The following is a 19,388-nucleotide window of genomic DNA, read 5'->3' as shown; positions in this document are numbered from 1 at the left end:
TGCAGTCTGCCTGGGACTTAACTATCTTGAGAAGTTTTGTATCGTCTGCAAATTTTGCCGCCTCACTGTTTACCCCTTTTCTCAGATCCTTTATGAATAAGTTGAATAGGGCTGATCCCAGTACAGACCCCTGGGGGACACAGCTATTCAACTCTCTCCATTCTGAAAACTGATCATTTATTCCTACCCTTTGTTTCCTGTCTTTTAACCAGTTACTAAACCATGAGAGAACCTTTCCTCTTATCCCATGTCTGCTTACGAGCCTTTGGTGAGGGACCTTGTCAAAGGCTTTCTGAAAATCTAAGTACACTTTATCCACTGGATCCCCCTTGTCCACGTGCTTGTTGATCCCCTGTGACATTATCTAATTAAAATATGACCATATAGATGATTGTTGCAACTACTGTTACATAGTTGCAAGAAATCTTGTACAAAATGTGGCATGTCAGATGTCTATGGAAAGGTTATGATTTGCTTAATATGATTATGCTATCTGCATGCATAGATCAGTTTTGTATTTGACGTTATGAATATTGGCTCTATACCTGGATTGCAAATGTTTGCTCCTGCAGTAATGCCCACAAGGTAATTAGCCAGGATATCTTGGAGGGACTATTCAAATTAAGTGGCTCATCAAGAAACACTTAACTGACAGTGGACAATGGGAGACACCCATCTACACTGAATGGACTGTCCTGCAAATGTACTGTGTGGAGTATAGGTAATGGCTTCCTGCAATGACTAGGCGAAATGCATGGACATGTGATTTGTCCATGTGACTCCAACCACCATCTTGTTACTGTAATTTTCCACAGTAAGAACAGTGGGATTCCCTCCACATGGCAGAAGATATAAAAGGCCCTGAAAATGCCTCCATTTTGCCTCAATCCTGCTCCAGCCTCTTTCTTGCTCAGGCCTCTGGACTATATAAACTTATACTAATGGAAGTATTTTAAGCAATGGACTGAGGACCTTCCAATGACTTGGAAGCAGCCAGAGACTTAACTTAAGCCAGCAGTTTATTCCATCACTGCTGCAAGCCTGAACCAAGAACGTTGCATTTATTGTATGTATTTGATTCCTTTAACCAATTTTAACTCTCGCCTTTCTTTCTTTCTTTCTTTCTTTCTTTCTTTCTTTCTTTCTTTCTTTCTTTCTTTCTTTCTTTCTTTCTTTCTTTCTTTCTTTCTTTCTTTCTTTCTTTCTTTCTTTCTTTCTTTCTTTCTTTCTTTCTTTCTTTCTTTCTTTCTTTCTTTCTTTCTTATAAATAAACTTTTAGATTTTAGATACTAAAGGATTGGTATCAGCGTGATTTTTGGGTAAGATCTGAGTTATATATTGACTTGGGTGTATGAAAGAAGAACCTTTTATTTAATGAGACGGGTTGTGGAGAACCATGCATCTCTAAGTTCAGTGTTTTTGGTGGTGAAATAAGAACTGGAATGCCTAAGGAAACTGCTTTTATGGCTTCTTGTTAGCCAGTTTGGTGAAACAGAAGTTTACTTTTGTTGCTGGTTTGGTATATCTTATGGAAGAATAACCACCAGTTTTGGGTTGTTTGCCCTATTTCTCAGCAGTTTGTCCTGAATTTGGCATCCTCAAATTGTGACCCACTGAGGCCCAGTTTCACCCCCCTCAAAGGATTTTAGTAGATTGGTAAGGCGTGATTTCCCTTTACAAAAACAATGTTGCCTCTTCCCCAGTTATTACGCTGAAGATACTTTTCACAATGTGAGTTGATATGTTGTTGTCCTGTTTAATCCAGCCATGTAAGGAACAATCTCCAGCCAACATAATACCAGTAAAAGTGAGAACTCTTACATCAGTGGAGCTGTGCCTGTTTACACCAGCAGAGATTTTGACAAAGTTTTCCTCTTCTGTTCATGACATTTTTGTAACCAATATTGTTTTTAAATAGTCAGATGAATGACTCAGTTGGTTCAGATTGTAGCTGTGCTGCAACGGTTCTTTTAACCTGTACCCAAATTGTTTTTCTTCCAAGATTTGTATGTTCTAACATATCTAAAAAACAACAGGTAGAACACTTACAGAAAAAAGAATGAAACCTGCCAAATGCTGCTTTTTATGTGTTGCTTCATGATATTTCAGTGATCAGTCCTTTTACCTTGTTCATTAAACAAATGCTGATGAATATAGCTCTGTGGTGTGCTTTCTCTAGGTTTTCGTTCATGTAACAAATCCAGAGGAAATTACACAATCATTTCATGCTTTTTGCCACAGGGACCTCCATTCTTACTTACTTGGAGACCAGGAAGAGAATGAGAACAATGCAAACCAGCAACCTAATAACCAGCATGCTCGCAATAACAATGCCATTCCAGTTGTGGGAGAAGGTCTTCATGCAGCCCATCAAGCCATACTTCAGCAAGGAGGACCTGTGGGTTTCCAGCCTTACCATAGGCCTTTAAAATTCCCACTCAGGGTAGGTAGAGCTAACCCTTTAAAAAGAGGACCATCTCTTTGCTAGTGCTGTACAAACATAGAATACAGTGGGGTCCTGGTCCATCACTAGGATTCCTAGGAACTACAGTAATATAAACAAAGAAAAGAACATAGGATATCTTTTCAGGAAGATTTGGTGATAGCATCATTTTTGGAAGCTAAATAATTAAGGCCCCATACTTTACTTAGTATCTTGGACTTTGTGTATTATTTTGTTAGCAAATGTCTTCCTACTTTATACTCATGTAGTTGACTTTAATATAACTTTTCTTCAGTTTGAAACATATATAACCAGCCCCTCATGCCCTCTTGCATCCAATTATTATAGATTCCATACATATTGTGATCCATGATGAAATATGAATGCTCAGCTTTGTTTATCTAGTGTTTTTTAAAAAATTAAAGATAGGAAGAAGAGAGTGTGTGTGCATGTGTATATATATATTTTAAAGGCGGCAAGTAGATAATCAAAAGGACCTCTACTAGTTCTGAGGAATTGTAAAAGTGGTGTCTCAACTACTTGTCCAATGTATTTTCTTCCCCTATGGTAATATTTAATGAGATTGTTTTGTCAGCGTTAGACGTTGGAAGTGCGGTGCATGTATTTTAGAAGTCGAATTTTTTACTAATTTACTTGCCTTGACTTTTTGATTATTATTATGAACTTTTACATGCAGTGAATTTGCCTTTCTAGACTAATCTACAGGTCGTCAAAGTTAGCTCGCCTGGTGGTAGCTGAAATTCCAGGTTGAGCAAAAGTCAGTTATGCCCCTGGGAGTAAACCTCTCGTGCAGGTGCTGGTTAGGGATTGGGAGCGTTGAAGGAGTCTAAACTGTTCAGAGCTGCCCCTAGAGCAGACCGAACCTATACCAGCCTCATTTAGTGGTGCCAAGTGTAAAAGAACTTGTCAGGTCCATAGTATGGAGCAGAGATTTTCTGCTGCAGAGCTGAAGATAAGATTGTGTGGGGCTTCTGAGTTTCGCAAGAGTGACCTAAAGAGGTGTCTTGGAACAGACCACAGAGGTGCAATTAACCCTGGAACTGTGACACCTATGCATTTCAAAGGAGGCACAGGAGCCCTTGCCTCTCAGAATACTGTGTAGGATGGTCGTCTTCTCCTGTTCCCAAATAGTTGTAGCAGATGGAACTTTGTTTATTTTTGTTTTAAAAACAAGAAAAACCTAGAAATGCCCAAACCAAAGCATAGAATATTAGCGTATCGAAGTGAAAGGGTCAAAAGGTGAGAAATTCTGAAGGTTGCCTGTGAATCTTTAGCTCTGCTGCCTTGTGTATTAGCACTATAATATTTTGATGACATAATTAAATACTGTTTTTTCCATAGTACCTCTGCTCATTTTTATGCAGTTTGGTTGGTGAATAAATCAGGGTTTCCAATGGACCGGGAAACACCCAAATATCTGAGACTGTGCGGACAACAGAATCCTGTTAATAATTGAGGAGCTGAATAATGAGTCAGCAAGTTTGATTGTCTGCTCTCATATCTGAACTAAAATAACTGGAATAGAAATTTTGTGTTGCATTTACTATCTAGATTACTGATTTCTAAATGGATGCATATTTTGATACTTTAATGTTTTGCTAACAATCAGTTAAGCAACTTTCAGTTTTTCTGTTAACTGTCTCCCTTTGTATTTTGTCTTTCAGATATTTCTGTTGATTGTTTTCATGTGTATAACATTACTGATTGCCAGTCTTATCTGCCTTACATTACCAGGTACGTGTTATGCTATGATACTGTGTAAAAACAAACACCCCATACTTGCATTTATGGCAATAGTTGGTTTAAAATTGAAACTGTGCAATCACAGAAAAATGTTGGGAATCTGTTTTTAACCTCTTTGATAGCGTAATAGTCTAAATTCAAAACGACAGATTCATAAATCAGAAATGGTGTCTTTATCCAAATGTCAATACAGTGGAAGGGAGACGGATGACCACTGTAGCATCTTATTGTCACAATTCAAAGCAACTGCACCTATATTCCCCATCCATGGTCCCCTGAGGGAACCCACTTCGGGCTCCTAGCTCTTCAGTTTTTACCTCTCTTGGACAAAGACCTATGTGTGTGTCCCTCCCGACCAGGGGCTTTCCAGGTTGCAAAGTTCCCTGCCTAGTCTACAGTGTGATATCTCTGGCAAGCCAGACGGCCTAGAAGGCCAGTGTCTGTGCTGTTTTTTCTCTCTAGAAGCTATGAACATTGTAATTGCTACAATTACAGGTTACCAAACTGCTCTTTCTAAGCAAGCATGTTTCTTCTTAAGGTGAAAGCATTACAGAAAACATTCAAATAATAAAAGAACCTTCATGCATACTAAAAAGCTTACCAGAGGTCACCTCAACTCCAACCTCTGACTCTGGTAGGTATCAGTCCTACAAAACCCACAGCTGAGTTTTCCCTGTGGTTATAAGTTTATAACTCTCTCAGATTCAAAACCTGAACAACCATGAGTAGTTCAGTCTTTCTTTTTTACAATTTGGGCCTTTGATCTTGGCCTCACGTAACAGGTGATCAGAAGACAATGGTTCACTCTTCAAGGTATAACTTCAAAAGACTGGGTTTTTGCATAACTGAGGGAGGGGAATTTTCATTCATCTTCCCTTATATATTCCCCAGGAAACCCACTTAACACTTTTTGTTCCAAAAAGTCCATTCTTATCTGGCACATTGTTCAATATAGTCCTCTGAACCCCCAGGTCTCTCATCTGTCATATCTCCCCGTAGAGAAGTTACTTGCAATCCCAGCTCACAGTAATACATAAACCATTCATTTAATACTGTGTACCCCAATGACACTTAAAAGTAATTCAGTAAGGTCTCCCAAAGATGTTTCAGGAAACTGCCACATCTGTCATGCACCAAGATCACCTTCATGACTTTGAGGTCAAGACTGGATTTGAATTATTGAGACTAGCATTCATCTGATAGTATTGAAGGAGGGAGTGAGACTTAATACTGCACATGGTTTGTATATTAGAGATTGCAGTACTGATACACATTGACTCTGTTTTCATGGACAGAATATTAATCAAATCTTTGTAAACTGTGCATCTTCATTGCATACTTCTGAAATTGTTTGACAGAACAATAGAGATTCTGTTTTTCGTGGTTTATTAATTTCATTTTTTCAGGGCTTATTTCTAGAATTTGAGTTTTATATAATGTCCAAATATCAGAGTTTTTTTATTTTTTTATATATTGTATTGAATAGTATATCTTATATAGTAGTCGCTTTTTAATCTTTCCCTACTGTGTTTTAATGTAGTGCTGTTTGAAACAGTACATGTTAAAGTGCACTAGGGAACCTCTTGGATCTGCATGGATGCATGCATGCATGTTAGTGCACTTTAGAAATTATACCCCCGCAGTTCACATTATTGCTTTGTGTAGACAAGCCTTTAGATACAAGCCCTCATTTCTAGTGTTTTTCTGTTTTTTATTGGATAAACTCTTGGTTTTTGAGGAGTTTGGGGGTGAATATTATCAGTGTTTATTGGAGCACTTTGTAACTAATTGTTTCACTTGTACTTTCAGTGAGATAAGTGAAGTTTAAACACTGTCAGCTAGGGAATTCTAACCTCTGGCTACTGTGGTTACAGAAGTCCTGGTGGTATTCTTATTAGTTACCAATAGACCAATACACTTTAGTGATTAAATTAATCTTATGAATGATCTTGAGTTGTGTCCTTTTGTGATACTTTGATATTATATGCAGATTATTACATTATAATTGTATTGTACTGAAAGCTAGTAAACTATTATTTTTAAAGGGTGGGGAATAAGTCTTCCTTTTTTTGTGTGGTAGTGATGGAAACTCTTGTTGATAAATTTTAGGTCTTATGCAGAAAGGGGGGATCATTTCAACGAGGCATCATGTGGGTTGCATGTGTGCAAATGTCACTATGCAGCTTTGTAAACAACATATCTGGCCTGGCCCATGGAAACCATAAATAATTGATCTAGTCTGGTTCTCAGAGAATGATAATTGCGAGATGACTGCTGTGAGGGGAAAAAGGTGTAAGAAAGAATGAGGAAAGAAACAGTTCCCTGGTGTTTCAGTGTAGAATTTTAACTTTGCTTAGTGGTAAAAGGCTGGTGCACCAACCCATTTCATTACTTAACTCCCCGGAAACTGTGATTAGTTATAATAACCTAAACTAAAGCAAAATTAAATTATAAATGCTAGTGTATGGTATATTGTAACTAAAACAACGTATTGTCATAAATGTACATGATATTTTAAAACAAAGTCTGCACATTGGTTTGGCACTGTGTCTTGATACTTTTATGTGTAGTGCCTAGCGCATTTGTGCTGTGAGCTCCGTTGGCACACTACCATACTATAAAGTACTGGTATGCACAAAGTGATGCACTTTGCCCTTAAATTGTCAGTCTGCATACAGCCTTGAGATCCTTTTTAAGGCTTGCCTTCACTGGACAATTAGGTCATCTTAGAATATGACCTTGAGGAGTTGTGTAAACTTAGCATGTTAAACATGATTTTGCATTCTGTGTAGACAGGAACAAATAGTGTGTAACATTACATCACATGATCGTGGGTAAATCCTACTGAAACCACATTTTTAACCATGACAAGATGCATGTTGAACACAACTTGTTCTTGTCTATACTGACTACAAAATCACATTACACACATGAGTTAACACAAGTTTTAACATGGACTAATTATCTAGTGAAGGCAAACCCTTTGAACTCTTTTTAGTGCTGTTAGATGCCCAAATAGGCAGGGTGGCAAACAAATCCAACTGTAACCTGTAACTGGTTACTGACCCATTAAGTGGAGATTGCACCCTGTCCTAGCAGTTGCAGACAGGGCCAGTCTGATCCATGCATTTGTGACTTGCAGTCTTGATTGCTGCATCTGCTAACCAGGAATAAAACCAAGAAAGCACCAGCTGGTACAAAATGCAACAGCCAGTCTGCTTAGCAATAGAAGTTGCTGTGAACATTCCCTCTGACACTCTTCTTTCTGCCTTTACTCTCAATTAAATAGTCCAGTTCATGTTCCTTCTCTTGATATTTTATGCCTTCCATGAGATGGTCCCTTAGCTACATGAGAGAGCGCCTTTCTGCAGCCTCGCCCTCCTTCAGTAACTCTGCCCCCCCCCGGAACATTGAAATTGTCAACCAGTTGGGGAGGCTAGTAAGTTTTTGGAGACGGTATTTTTCACAGGAGATATATCTAAATTATGTAACTTGATATATCTAAATTATGTAACTGTGAGAGATGAGTGAGATAATGACCATGGACCTGGACTTCTTTCAAACTACTCCTATCTTTGACTTAATTTTTTCTCAGTAACTTCACACAGCACACCCAACCTCTCCTAAACATAAGCCAGCAAGCAAACGAAATCTATAAATAAGACAATGGAGCAATTTCTCCTATAGCCTGGTACGGAAGAAAGACAGTTATTGTTTCTATTTTTAAATACTTGGGGTGCTCTCATGGTCCCCACCATCATGGTACTAAGAGTACTTCTGTAGCGAGATTGTAGTATTAATGGAAAATGAGCCAGTTTCAAGCTTACTGATAGAATGTATCTAAACATTTTTGTTGCACTCTAGACACTTTTGTTTTGTGCTAGATTGAATACCACAAATGGAATTGAATGCCATAAATTTTGAGAATGAACCATTACTATTTCAGCTTTGTTTTTAAACTTATCCTTGAAATTAAAGTTCGCGAATCTAACTGGATGTTTTGTTTTTTGTCTAGGATGTGAGATAACAAACCAATTGAAATTTGCAATATTTGTGAACTCAGCACAAGATTTTGAAAACTCATATTTTACATTGGGTTTAAGACTGAGGCAAATTTACACTATAATTGTCATCCTTCACTGATAGGTAAAATAATCTTGCTACTTAGTCTTAGTATATTTATTAATCTCTACATTTCCAGTATTTGCTGGCCGTTGGTTAATGTCATTTTGGACGGGAGCAGCCAAAATCCATGAACTGTACACAGCTGCTTGTGGTCTTTATGTCTGCTGGCTAACCATTCGGGCGGTGACCGTTCTAGTCGCATGGATGCCGCAGGGTCGCAGAGTGATTTTTCAGAAGGTTAAAGAGTGGTCCCTCATGGTAAGTTCTTGATAGAAGAAAGCTTTTGCTGTATTATCAAACAGCATATTCTGCTTCTTTAATGAGTTATACTTGCTTCCTCCTCTCAAACTCACCTTGTACTGTTTTTTCCTTTTTGATCCCTAGCCTCCTTCCCCTAAAGCTACTCAGTCTGAGTTTGGACTTCTGAACAGTAATCACTGTTCCGATGGAAACCGTATTCAAACAGAATGTTAATGAATCAGTCCTTTGAGCGCCACAGTACTAACTATTTAACTATTATGTTCACATTTAAATGAAACATAGTACAGGATACTATCCAGTGAAAACCAGTATCACATGATCTCAAGAAATATTTGTTTACAGTTGTTTACTTCTATTCTGTAAATAGTAACAGATGAAAATTGTGAAGTGTTCACCTGTTTAGAGACTTAACGGTATTCGTGAAGTGCCAAAAATAAGACTGGAGATGATAGTCAGTTATGGGAAACCATTTTTTTTGTACAGGCATATGTTGTGTAGCTGCATGGTGCACATTTTCAGAAAGCTCTTTCAGATCACCAAATTTGTGGCGTTGTTCAGATGAATACTTTAAAAAAAAAACCCACTTCCTCTCCAATTATGATGAGACAATTTTCATAATGGTTCTTATGCTAATAGTGACTTTAGACACTGAGGGAAGTTTTCATCATAGTCAAGGCAAGCCCTCACCTGTCTCAATTGGTTTTAGTTATAGAACTTCCATACTCAACCTTGCTATAATTCTGGAATGGTAACATATTTTTTCCCTTTATGGATACGTTTTAAAGATGCATGGGGAATGGGGTAACCTGTGAAAGATCCTCTCAAGCTTACATCTTACTAGATATTTACAGACAATAGCAGTTTTAATAGATGTTTCATGCCGTAACTGTCTCCCTGATCAGCACATTCTTCACTTCATTTGTAGTTCATTTAGTTTGCCAAAGGAAATGGCCAATATCAATACTAAATTATATCCTTGGGTCTGTCCTCTGCACCCTGCACTGACAAAGTTAATTAGATCAGGATGCCTTTGCTTTTATTATATGCAAAAAATTCAAGGACAGAATTACATTCAATCTGTTAATCAATTTAACAAATACTGCATAACCTGTAAATAACACAAAAAACTCACATCTTGATCATAACTGTGTTGGGGAGGAGAAACACTGAAATAATTCTTCCTGATTAAGTACTGGTCATTGGGTACTTTCCATACCTACGACAGTCAAATATGAGTATGTGGTTTAAAAAAAAAAGACGACATCAAAGAGGATCCTGTTAATTACTTTTTTGGGCTAAAAAGCATTAAAAATACAGATTTTGTAACTACAGGTGTGTATTGTAATTTACAGTTAACAGAACTTAATTTTGCATATATACAAATTCAGTATCAATTTTTTCTGCCTTTTTATTTTTCTCTTAAGAGTAAACATGCAAAGGCTTTAAACTTTGAGAAATTGAGAGGTGCAGCTTTGACTGGAACTAGCCATCTCGCATCATTTATAAATCCAGCTTTTTGTGTTTTAGATAATGAAGACACTGATAGTAGCTGTGCTACTAGCTGGTGTGGTTCCACTTCTGCTTGGTCTTCTGTTTGAACTGGTAATTGTTGCTCCTTTGAGAGTTCCTTTGGATCAGACACCTCTATTCTACCCATGGCAGGTCAGTTAATTGCTGGTTTTGTTTTTAATTGAATTCAGACTTTCAATACTTCCTTGCTTTTACTGGAGTATGAGGTTCTCTAAAGGCTTTTATAAATACAGTATGAGGTATGGTTTCCTATTTGATTAAGTATTAAAGCATTTTTCAGTTTCTGTGCATGTGTAGTGCTTAAAAAAAAAAAAAAAAGGCAACTTGTGGGTTATGAGGGTTCCTAGCACTGTTAACCCAGAAGGAGGTTGCTTGACTCTTCAGGATCACAGGTTCAGATTTTCACAAGATCTGTTTTACCTCCCATCTTTGACCTATATAACTTAAGTACTGCCCATGTGGTAGACCCTGTGTCCAGGGGGGAGCAGAGAGGAGGCAGAGACTGGGAAAGGCAGAGAAAAAACTTGAAGATATTTATTTTTGGATGTTTTCATGTATTAATCCCTTTCTCTTCTGCACACTGGAAAAGGGGTTAGTGAAAGACTTAAGTTGTTTGTTTAAAGGTTATGCTGTAAAGGGCTTTTCTTCTTCAAGTGATTGCTCATGTGCATTCCAATAGGTGTCTGCGTGCACTGCATGCACGCTCATCGGAAGCTTTTCCCTAGCGGTATCCGTTGGGTCGGCAGTGAAGACCCCTAGAGTGGCGCCCTCATGACAATGTATATATGACCCTGCCAACCCGCTGCCCATTCAGTTCCTTCTTACCGCCCATGACGGTCGTTGGAACAGCTTAGTGTTTGCTCACAAGTTGCTTAGCCTAGTGGTTTCCTTTGTCTTCAGTGTAGATAGTTATTCAAGTTGTTAATAGTTGTAGTTATTGTTCTCCCCGGCGCTGGGGTATGCCTCGGCTGCAGGGGTTTAAAGCGTGTGAGAGGTGTGGGCTGTGCCCACAAGCGATCCGCACGCCGATTGTCTCAAGTGTCTCTGTGAGGGCCATCAAACAGATAAGTGCCCTATTTGCAGGGGCTTTAAACCCAGAACAAAGAAAGAGCAGGACTACCGCCTGAAACTCCTTTTGATGGAGTCGGCCCTTCAGCCACAGATGGAACTGGCACTGGTCTCCTCAGTACGCAGTGCACCAGCCTTGGTGCGGGATGTCCCGGCACCGAGGAAGGACCCGGCACCTCAGAGAAGGCCTTTTAGGCCTCAGCCCCCATCTCGCTTCTACCAAGGACCACCTAGAAGGAGGGGCAGAAACAATAGGAGGCAGCCACAGTCCTCTTCGGGCCAAGGCCAGGGTTTGACTAAACAGCCCCCTGACCCTAAGCCTAACTTTTGAAGTTACGCATGAGGACGGTGCACCAGTCACCTTAACGGATCCTTCCCGTCCCTTTGTGAACCGACTCTCCCGTTTCTACCAGGCTTGGGCTCAGATCACGTCAGATCGCTGGGTCCTCAGCACGGTAGGGGTGGGATATTCTATCCAATTCTGCTCTGTACCGCCCTCCCACCCCCATTCCCCCATCCCTCTTCAGGGACTCTTCTCATGAGCAACTTCTTTTACAGGAGGTTCAGTCGCTCCTAGCGCTAGGCACGATAGAGGAGGTCCCTCAGCAATTCAGGGGGAAGGGGTTCGACTCCTGTTATTTCCTTATCCCCAAGGCCAAGGGGGTGCTTCGGCCTGTCCTGGACCTGCGAGACCTTAACTCATACATAAAAAAAGTGAAGTTTCGCATGGTCTCTCTGGCCAACATCATTCCCTCAATGGAGCCGGGAGACTGGTACGCCGCCCTCGACATGAAGGACGCATATTTCCATATTTCAATTATCCCTTCCCACAGGCGTTTTATCAGGTCGTAGTCGGTGGCTATCACTACCAGTTCAGGGCGTTCTGTTCGGCCTTTCCTCTGCCCCTCGGGTATTCACCAAGTGTATGACGGTTGTAGCAGCGTTCCTCCACAGGCGTCGGGTCCAGGTTTTCCCATACCTAGATGACTGGCTTCTCAAGGCAGAATCCCAAACAAGGGTAGCACAGCACGTATCCCTGGTCAGGGACGCATTCTCAGACTGGGCCTTACTTTGAACGAACCCAAGTCTATCCTGACCCCCACTCAAAGGATAGACTTCGTTGGAGCCCTCCTGAACTGTACGGTCACAAGGGCGTTCCTCCCAGAGCTACGCTTCAAAGCAATCTTGGACATTATTCATACTCTCCTTCATTTCCTAATCACCACAGCCAGAAACTGTATGGGGCTTCTGGGACATATGGCAACCTCCACATACATGGTGCAACATGCCGGGCTCCGCCTTCGACCTCTACAAGCTTGGCTAGCACAGGTGCACAGGCAGGGCAAGGATTCATTGGACTCAATAGTGACCCTCCCCCCGCGAATACTCAGCTCCCTCCGCTGGTGGCTCCAACCTCAGATGGTCTGTGCGGGAGTACCTTTCGCAAAGCCCCAACCGACGATTGTCCTGGTTATGGATGCTTCAGCACTTGGTTGGGGAGCTCATCTGGGCAGTGTCAGAACCCAAGGCCTCTGGTCCCAGGCAGAGCTGTCGCTGCACATCAATGTCGGAGAGTTGAGAGCAGTTCGCCTGGCATGCCAGACATTCCAGAGCCGTCTCCGAGACAGGTGCGTATCAGTACTCACAGGCAACACCACAGCAATGTTTTATATAAACAAACAGGGTGGTGCTCGATCCTCTCCCCTCTGTCAGGAACCCTCGCCCTGTGGGATTTTTGCATCACGCACTCCATACACCTGCAGGCGTCATACCTTCCTGGGGCGCAGAACGAGCTGGCAGACTGCCTCAGCCACTCGTTCCAGGGACATGAGTGGTCCCTCAAATTGGATATCACCCACTCAATTTTCCAGAAGTGGGGCTTTCCCCATACAGACCTGTTCTCCATGCGGGGCAACAGGAAGTGCCAGAGGTTCTGCTCCTTCCTGAACTACAGCCCGGGCTCCATTGCGGACTCCTGTCACCTATCTTGGGCAGGGCACCTGATGTATGCGTTTCCACCGTTCCCCCTCACACACAGAGTGCGCCTCAAGGTTCGCCAGGACAGGGCCTCGTAGATTCTGATAGCACCAGCATGGCCCCGCCAGCACTGGTTCACCGTGTTGCTGAACCTTTCAGTGGTCATACCAATAGAGCTCCCCATCTGCCTATCCCTAATTTCACAGGACCACGGCCAGCTGCAGCACCCCAACCTGGAGTCCATCCACCTCAAAGCATGGAAACTCCCTGGCTGAACCCTTTGGTACTTCAGTGCTCAAACTCGGTCAGGGAAGTCCTATTGGGAAGCAGAAAACCCTCCACTCAAACCACATACCTGGCCAAGTGGAAGCGTTTCTCCATTTGGTCCCGACAAAGAGGATCTGACCCACAATCAGCCCCAGTTCCCCTTGTCCTATACTACCTCTTGGACCTCAAGTGCCAAAGGTTGGCGATATCATCCCTAAGGGTACACCTGGCGGCCATTTTGGCCTTCCACCTGGGAATGCTGGGGGGATTAGTATTCAGTAACCCTATGGTGGGCAGGTTCCTTAAGGGCCTTGGCAGACTTTACCTACCTGTACATCGGCCCGTTCCCCCCGGGACCTAAACCTGGTCCTATCCTCTCTCATGAGGCCCCCGTTTGAGCCTATGGCTACCTGCCCTCTCTCCTATCTGTCCTGGAAGGTGGCCTTCCTAGTAGCTATAACCTCTGCGAGGAGGGGTATCCAAGCTCAGAGCCCTGACCTTCAAACCCCCGTACATAGTGTTTTATAAAGACAAGGTGCAGCTTTGCCCCCACCCTGCATTTTTACCCAAAGTGGTCTCCCAGTTTCATGTGAACCAGGACACATTCTTGCCTGTGTTCTGCCCTAAACCCCTTGCCACCAACAGGGAGCACATGTTTCACACCTTAGATGTTAGTCGGGCCTTAGCCTTTTACATTGAACACACAAAGCCATTCCGTAAATCACCACAACTCTTTGTTGCAATTGCAGAAAGGATGAGGGGGTTTCCTATCTCATCACAGAGAATCTCATCATGGATCATGTCCTGCATCAGGACGTGCTATGACCTGGCTAAAATTCCAGCTCCACCTATTACAGCGCATTCCACCAGAGCACAAGCAACGTCTGCAGCTTTCCTGGCACAGGTCCCTATCCTAGACATCTGCAAGGCAGCAACGTGGACTTCAGTCCACACCTTCTCTTCCCATTACGCAATTACCCAGCAGGCGAGGGATGCTGCTGCTTTTGGTTTGGCAGTCCTCCAGTCGACAGTCAGGTGAACTCCGACCCGTCCTCCGAGGTAACCGCTTGGAAGTCACCTTTTGGAATGCACGTGAGCAATCACTCGAAGAAGAAAAAACAGTTACTCACCTCTCGTAACTGTTCTTCGAGATGTGTTGCTCATGTCCATTCCAGGTCCCGCCCGTCTCCCCGCTGTCGGAGTCTTCTGGCAAGAAGGAACTGAACGGGCGGTGAGTCGCCCTCATGGCGATGTATATATGACCCTGCCGCCACTCTAGGGGTCTCCACTGCTGACCCTCCAGGTACCGCTAGGGAAAAGCTTCCGGCGATCGTGAATGTGGCGCGTGCACACACCTGTTGGAATGGACATGAGCAACACATCTCGAAGAGCAACAGTTATGAGAGGTGAGTAGCCGTTTTTTATATTTAAGAACACTTCTGTTTTACACTGTTAATCCATGGTGAATTGTATATTAACATGCTGTATTGTAGCAAACATTTCTGAGTTACACAGTATGTAGCCGTTAAGAAAAAATGGCCCACCAAAGGGTTTAGTGGATTTCTGTGGCCTTATGCTAACTTAATGCTGCCCATTCCCCTGGTCTAGGTACTTGAAAATAGTAATGGTCATTCGCCTCCTACCTGTGTAAAATCACATAAGGAGGAACTGTTGACCCAGATTATCCATGTTAACTCTGAATTTCCTTGCTAATTGGATTCGACTAGCAATTTTAAGATGGGCTAGGAAAGGAGGGCAAAGATCCTCTAAGGGGTTGATACAGTAAGTGGAGTTACTATGGGCTGTAAGTGACAACTAGTTGTTTGTTTCATCCAAACTGAACTTTGAATAAGCTTTTTTAATCACAGTATAAGATAGCATGTAAAAGCTGTATCTACCAAGTAACAAAAAGTATTCTGAGATGGTGAATCTCTAACTTCTATGCAAACAAGTTTTTATTTACTTACAATAACTAGGTGTGTAAAACAGTCTCAACGTGAAAGAGACAACTTAATTTACATATTGAATCTCACATAGCATCTTTGTATTGTCCACCACTGTGGAGTTGTCTTTATAATGTACATTGTTGTTACTAATAACAGTTATACAAGTCTGATTGTGATTATTCATAAAACTATCATTACGTAATAATGGGAATAACAAGAACAAAGAATTTCGAATGAAAAAGATTATCCAGACAGAAACGCTGTCTCAGTTCCAAACAAATATGAACTAGGGGAAACGCTCAGAAGTCTGGAATTAAATTTAATAAAATCTTTCATTAATCTTGTTAACAAAGCTTCCTGAAAAGATTGGATTATGGATGCACCATATAGTGACTCCATAGTTAAGATTGCTGTAGAAGTTGACTCTTAATTCTTCAAGCTGTACTACACAGTGTTCGAAATTTCCTGAAATAGGTTTTTTTTGTCAGTGATGACCCTTTTTATAAAACTTACATTTTTGTTGTAAAAAGTATCAACGTTGTCAAATTTTCCTTGCAAAAAAGTGCCTCTTTTCTATGTGTTTTTTAAAAAATTACTGAAAACTCTTTTGAGGATTATTAACATTTTTCATTTATCAAAAACAATGCGTTTTTTGTTAAAACGAAAAAGTTTGATAACCATTTTGGGGTATGTGTTTATCGGAGTGTGGGGGCGGGGGGAGTTAAAAACTGATAACACTTCTTAAAATGAAAACAATTTTGAAATTTTTATGAAAATAGGATTTAATTCTTTGACCAGCTCTAGGAATTATAGGTAAATAGGTATTAACAAAAACTGTTTTAAAAAATCTGAATACAAGTTTGCCATTTTATGATCTGTGATGTCTTTGTCGTGATTTGATGAGCGTATGTATTACCTAGGAATTCTAGCTGATATTATGATTTCCAAAGTTGTTTTGAAAATTGTTGTACCATAAATCCCTCTTTCATTGCTTTCAAGCCTTTAAGCATGTACCTCCCTGTCCCAGACCAGGGACAATAGCTAATCATTAAGAACGATCAGCACCTGAATAGGCATTACAAAAAAGTAACTACATCTTAGGGAAACCAGTTCTTTCCATTCCCCTCAACAGCAGGTTGAGAGAATGGAAATTCCCAAGCCAGGACAAAAAGACAGAGATCACCGACCAAGAGGTTATAAATGGCTGGGGGCCTCAATGAGAGAGACAAGAAGTTTGGGCAGCAGAGGGTAAGAGGATGGGCCATCCAAGGTCAGAGTAGCCAAGTGGACAGAGAAGGCTCCACGTTTCAGAACTTAAGCATGCATTGTGATAGAAGGACCGTGGACGGCCCAGACAACTCTGACCCTAGCCCAAAGAATGCAGAGAAATGCAGGTAGGGTTTTATTGCGTTCCAGGGTGCAATCCAGACCAGCGAGCGGTTATGTCACCGCTTGCCCTGCAACCTTGGGTGCCATACCGTGCTTTGCTGTGATCAGCCCAAGTGTTACTAAATGCTTCTGTATCGTTGACATAGGCCCCTGTAAGATCCTTTAATCCATTTAACACTCAGTTGACCAGCCTCTGTAAAGTGACTCCTGCATTAACTAACTCAGATGGTAACACTTTGAATACATACAGCCCCGTATCATTAATTAAAGTTGATTTTTTTTTTCTGTGCATCATCATCTAAAGGAATTTGCCTGTACCCCTTAACTAAATAAAAAGAATTGAGATGTTAAGCTTTGCTTAAAATGTCCAGCATATCATCAGTTTTACGTGTGGGATAAGAATCTGGCACAGTGATAGCACTGAGTTTGCTATTATCAATACAAAACTTTACAGTGCTTTTCTTAAGGACCAACACCACAAGTGACACCCAAGAGCTGGACTCCCATGTCCAGCGTGCTTTGTATTACTATTTGAATTTGCTCTTGTACCTTGCCAGTGGTATGGTAGGCCCTGCTGGGAGATGGCTGTGATCCTTCAGTAGTGATTTTATGAGTCAGCAACAGAGTTTTCCCTGGCTTGCTAGAAAACACTTGTCTGTGTTCTTGTAGCACAGATAACACTTTTCATAATGGCTTTTCAGCTAGCATTAACTCACTGCAAATATTAATGCATTCCAAAAATGAGTTACTTTGGCATTCAGGTGTGTCTCTCAGTTTCCCCTTCTAGCCAGCCATGTTTACCATGGCTTCCGTGCTGTGATAAGCTTTAAGTTTGTTTACATGTACAATGTGGAACAGCATTACCATGAGGCCTGTTAACATATGTATCTTCCTTCACCTCTTCTATCACCTCAAAAGATCCTTCCCAAGAATTTTGCATTTTTTCACAGGGCTTAATACTAACACCACGTTTTCTATTTCAAAAGATCATTTAGAAGTATGTTGGTCATACCAAGCCTTTTGTTTGGACTGACTGTCCCTGAGTTTAGTCTGAACCATATCTGTGTCTTTTAACTCTTTTCTGAACTTTTGTATGTGTTCAGTTACTGACTGTCCCTCTGCCTCTTCAAAAAACCTCTCCCCATTTCCCCTTACTGGAGCTCCCTCTAAGACATATTCCCTTATTCATTCTAGAGTGCAGTCTGCCATTTGTCCATCTGCAAAATGTTGACAGCTGACAACTGTGACAGCTTCTTCAGTAACAGGGGTTAATTCCTCCCCTTGAGGGCATGCGTCTTTCCTCTGCCATACAGGAGCTGGCCTTGGCCCCTCCTGCACCTGGAAACATGATGATTTCTTCTGCTGCAGTGGAGCTGGAGAGACCTTCCCCTCTCCCCTTAGCAGTTTCTGAGTCTTTATAATTTCCTCCTGGAATCCCAGCACAATAATCCCTTTTACTATGGGTTACAATGTTCACAGCCTTAGTCATATGCAAAGTATCATTCTTCACAAGCATTTCCATGCAGATACTATTTTGCACCCCCACTACTAAGTCACTCTTTAAACCTTCCCATTCCAAATGAACTCAAGCCAGAGGCACAAGAATTTTGTGTTTCCCTAGTGCCAGAAGCTCTACGTCCTGGCCAGGCAACAGGTCAGTCCTTTGGACCACACTTTCCCTGACCAGAGAGATCTGGGCACCAGTATATCTCCACCCTATGCATTCTTTGCCATTCACTTTGGCAACTTTAATAAATTCCAGGTCTACATCTACAGGGTCAGATCTCACAAAATGCATCAGAGGAGCTGCAGGTACCTCTTGGGGTCCTGTGTTAAGGACAGCTGCATTAATCTGGGCTAGACAGGATTTGGTCTTAGTTTCTTTTAATTTAGGGCATTGATTTCTCAGGTGCTCAGTGGAGTTACACTGGAAGCACCTTCTTGGACCATTTTCCTGTCCCGGAGGTCTGTGATGGGGATTTCTAGGAGGGGAATGATTCTGGGGAGGTGAATGCCTGGGCCCCGAACCTCACTATTTCCTACCTGGGGTGGGGTCCCTTTACCCTAGGTTTGTGACCCTCATTCTGTGTCTTGCACTCATTAGACATCTGACCTTGCACAAAGGAATCAGCCAGGATGGCAATTTCCTGTACAGAATGTAAAGATATATTCCATATTGCATGTCTGACCTTCTCAGAAGAGTTGCTTAGGAAATGGTCTTGAGCAGAGAGATCAAACAGTTAGTCACAGTTCTCAGCTCACTTTCCCTTTACCTGTTTTCTCATTAGATCACACATTTTGTAGGCATACTCACTTCACTCATGCCAGCACGTTTCCTGAGTTTCCTAAATTGCAGCCTGTACGCTTCTAGAGTAATTTGAAACCTGTGCAAAACAGCTTTTTAAAATTCAGGATATTTCAAAGCCTCTCCAATGGGCATTTCATTAAATATATTTAAAGCTTTACCAGAGAGTTTTGCAATCAGTGTGGGGACTTCCTTGTCTTACGAACCTCACATAGCTATTCAAAAGTGCAAAGATATTCATCAATACAGTCTGTTTCCTTGTATGCTGTGTGCAGCTTATCTCAGCAGAATGCTTCTTGGATGAAGGGAATGC

General features: G+C 41.6%; 1 protein-coding gene across 4 annotated transcripts in view; it reads left to right on the top strand.

Moving 5' to 3' along the window:
• The window catches only part of MARCHF6 (membrane associated ring-CH-type finger 6), a 116,666-nt gene that overhangs the window by 81,367 nt on the left and 15,911 nt on the right, over positions 1-19,388 (top strand). For 2 of the 4 annotated variants that reach the window (XM_073332351.1, XM_073332350.1), the window contains 5 exons: positions 2,242-2,443; positions 4,129-4,198; positions 4,746-4,841; positions 8,409-8,590; positions 10,121-10,255. In XM_073332351.1, the coding sequence (XP_073188452.1) occupies positions 2,242-2,443; positions 4,129-4,198; positions 4,746-4,841; positions 8,409-8,590; positions 10,121-10,255 (685 nt within the window). The remainder of the gene's footprint in view (positions 1-2,241; positions 2,444-4,128; positions 4,199-4,745; positions 4,842-8,408; positions 8,591-10,120; positions 10,256-19,388) is intronic. The other 2 variants (XM_073332352.1, XM_073332354.1) reach the window with 2 other exon arrangements.

The sequence above is a fragment of the Lepidochelys kempii genome, chromosome 2, assembly GCF_965140265.1.
Source record: "Lepidochelys kempii isolate rLepKem1 chromosome 2, rLepKem1.hap2, whole genome shotgun sequence".
NCBI classification, from domain to species: Eukaryota; Metazoa; Chordata; order Testudines; family Cheloniidae; genus Lepidochelys; species Lepidochelys kempii.
Note: the sequence above shows the minus strand (reverse complement) of the source record. Positions and strands in the feature narration are given on the sequence as shown.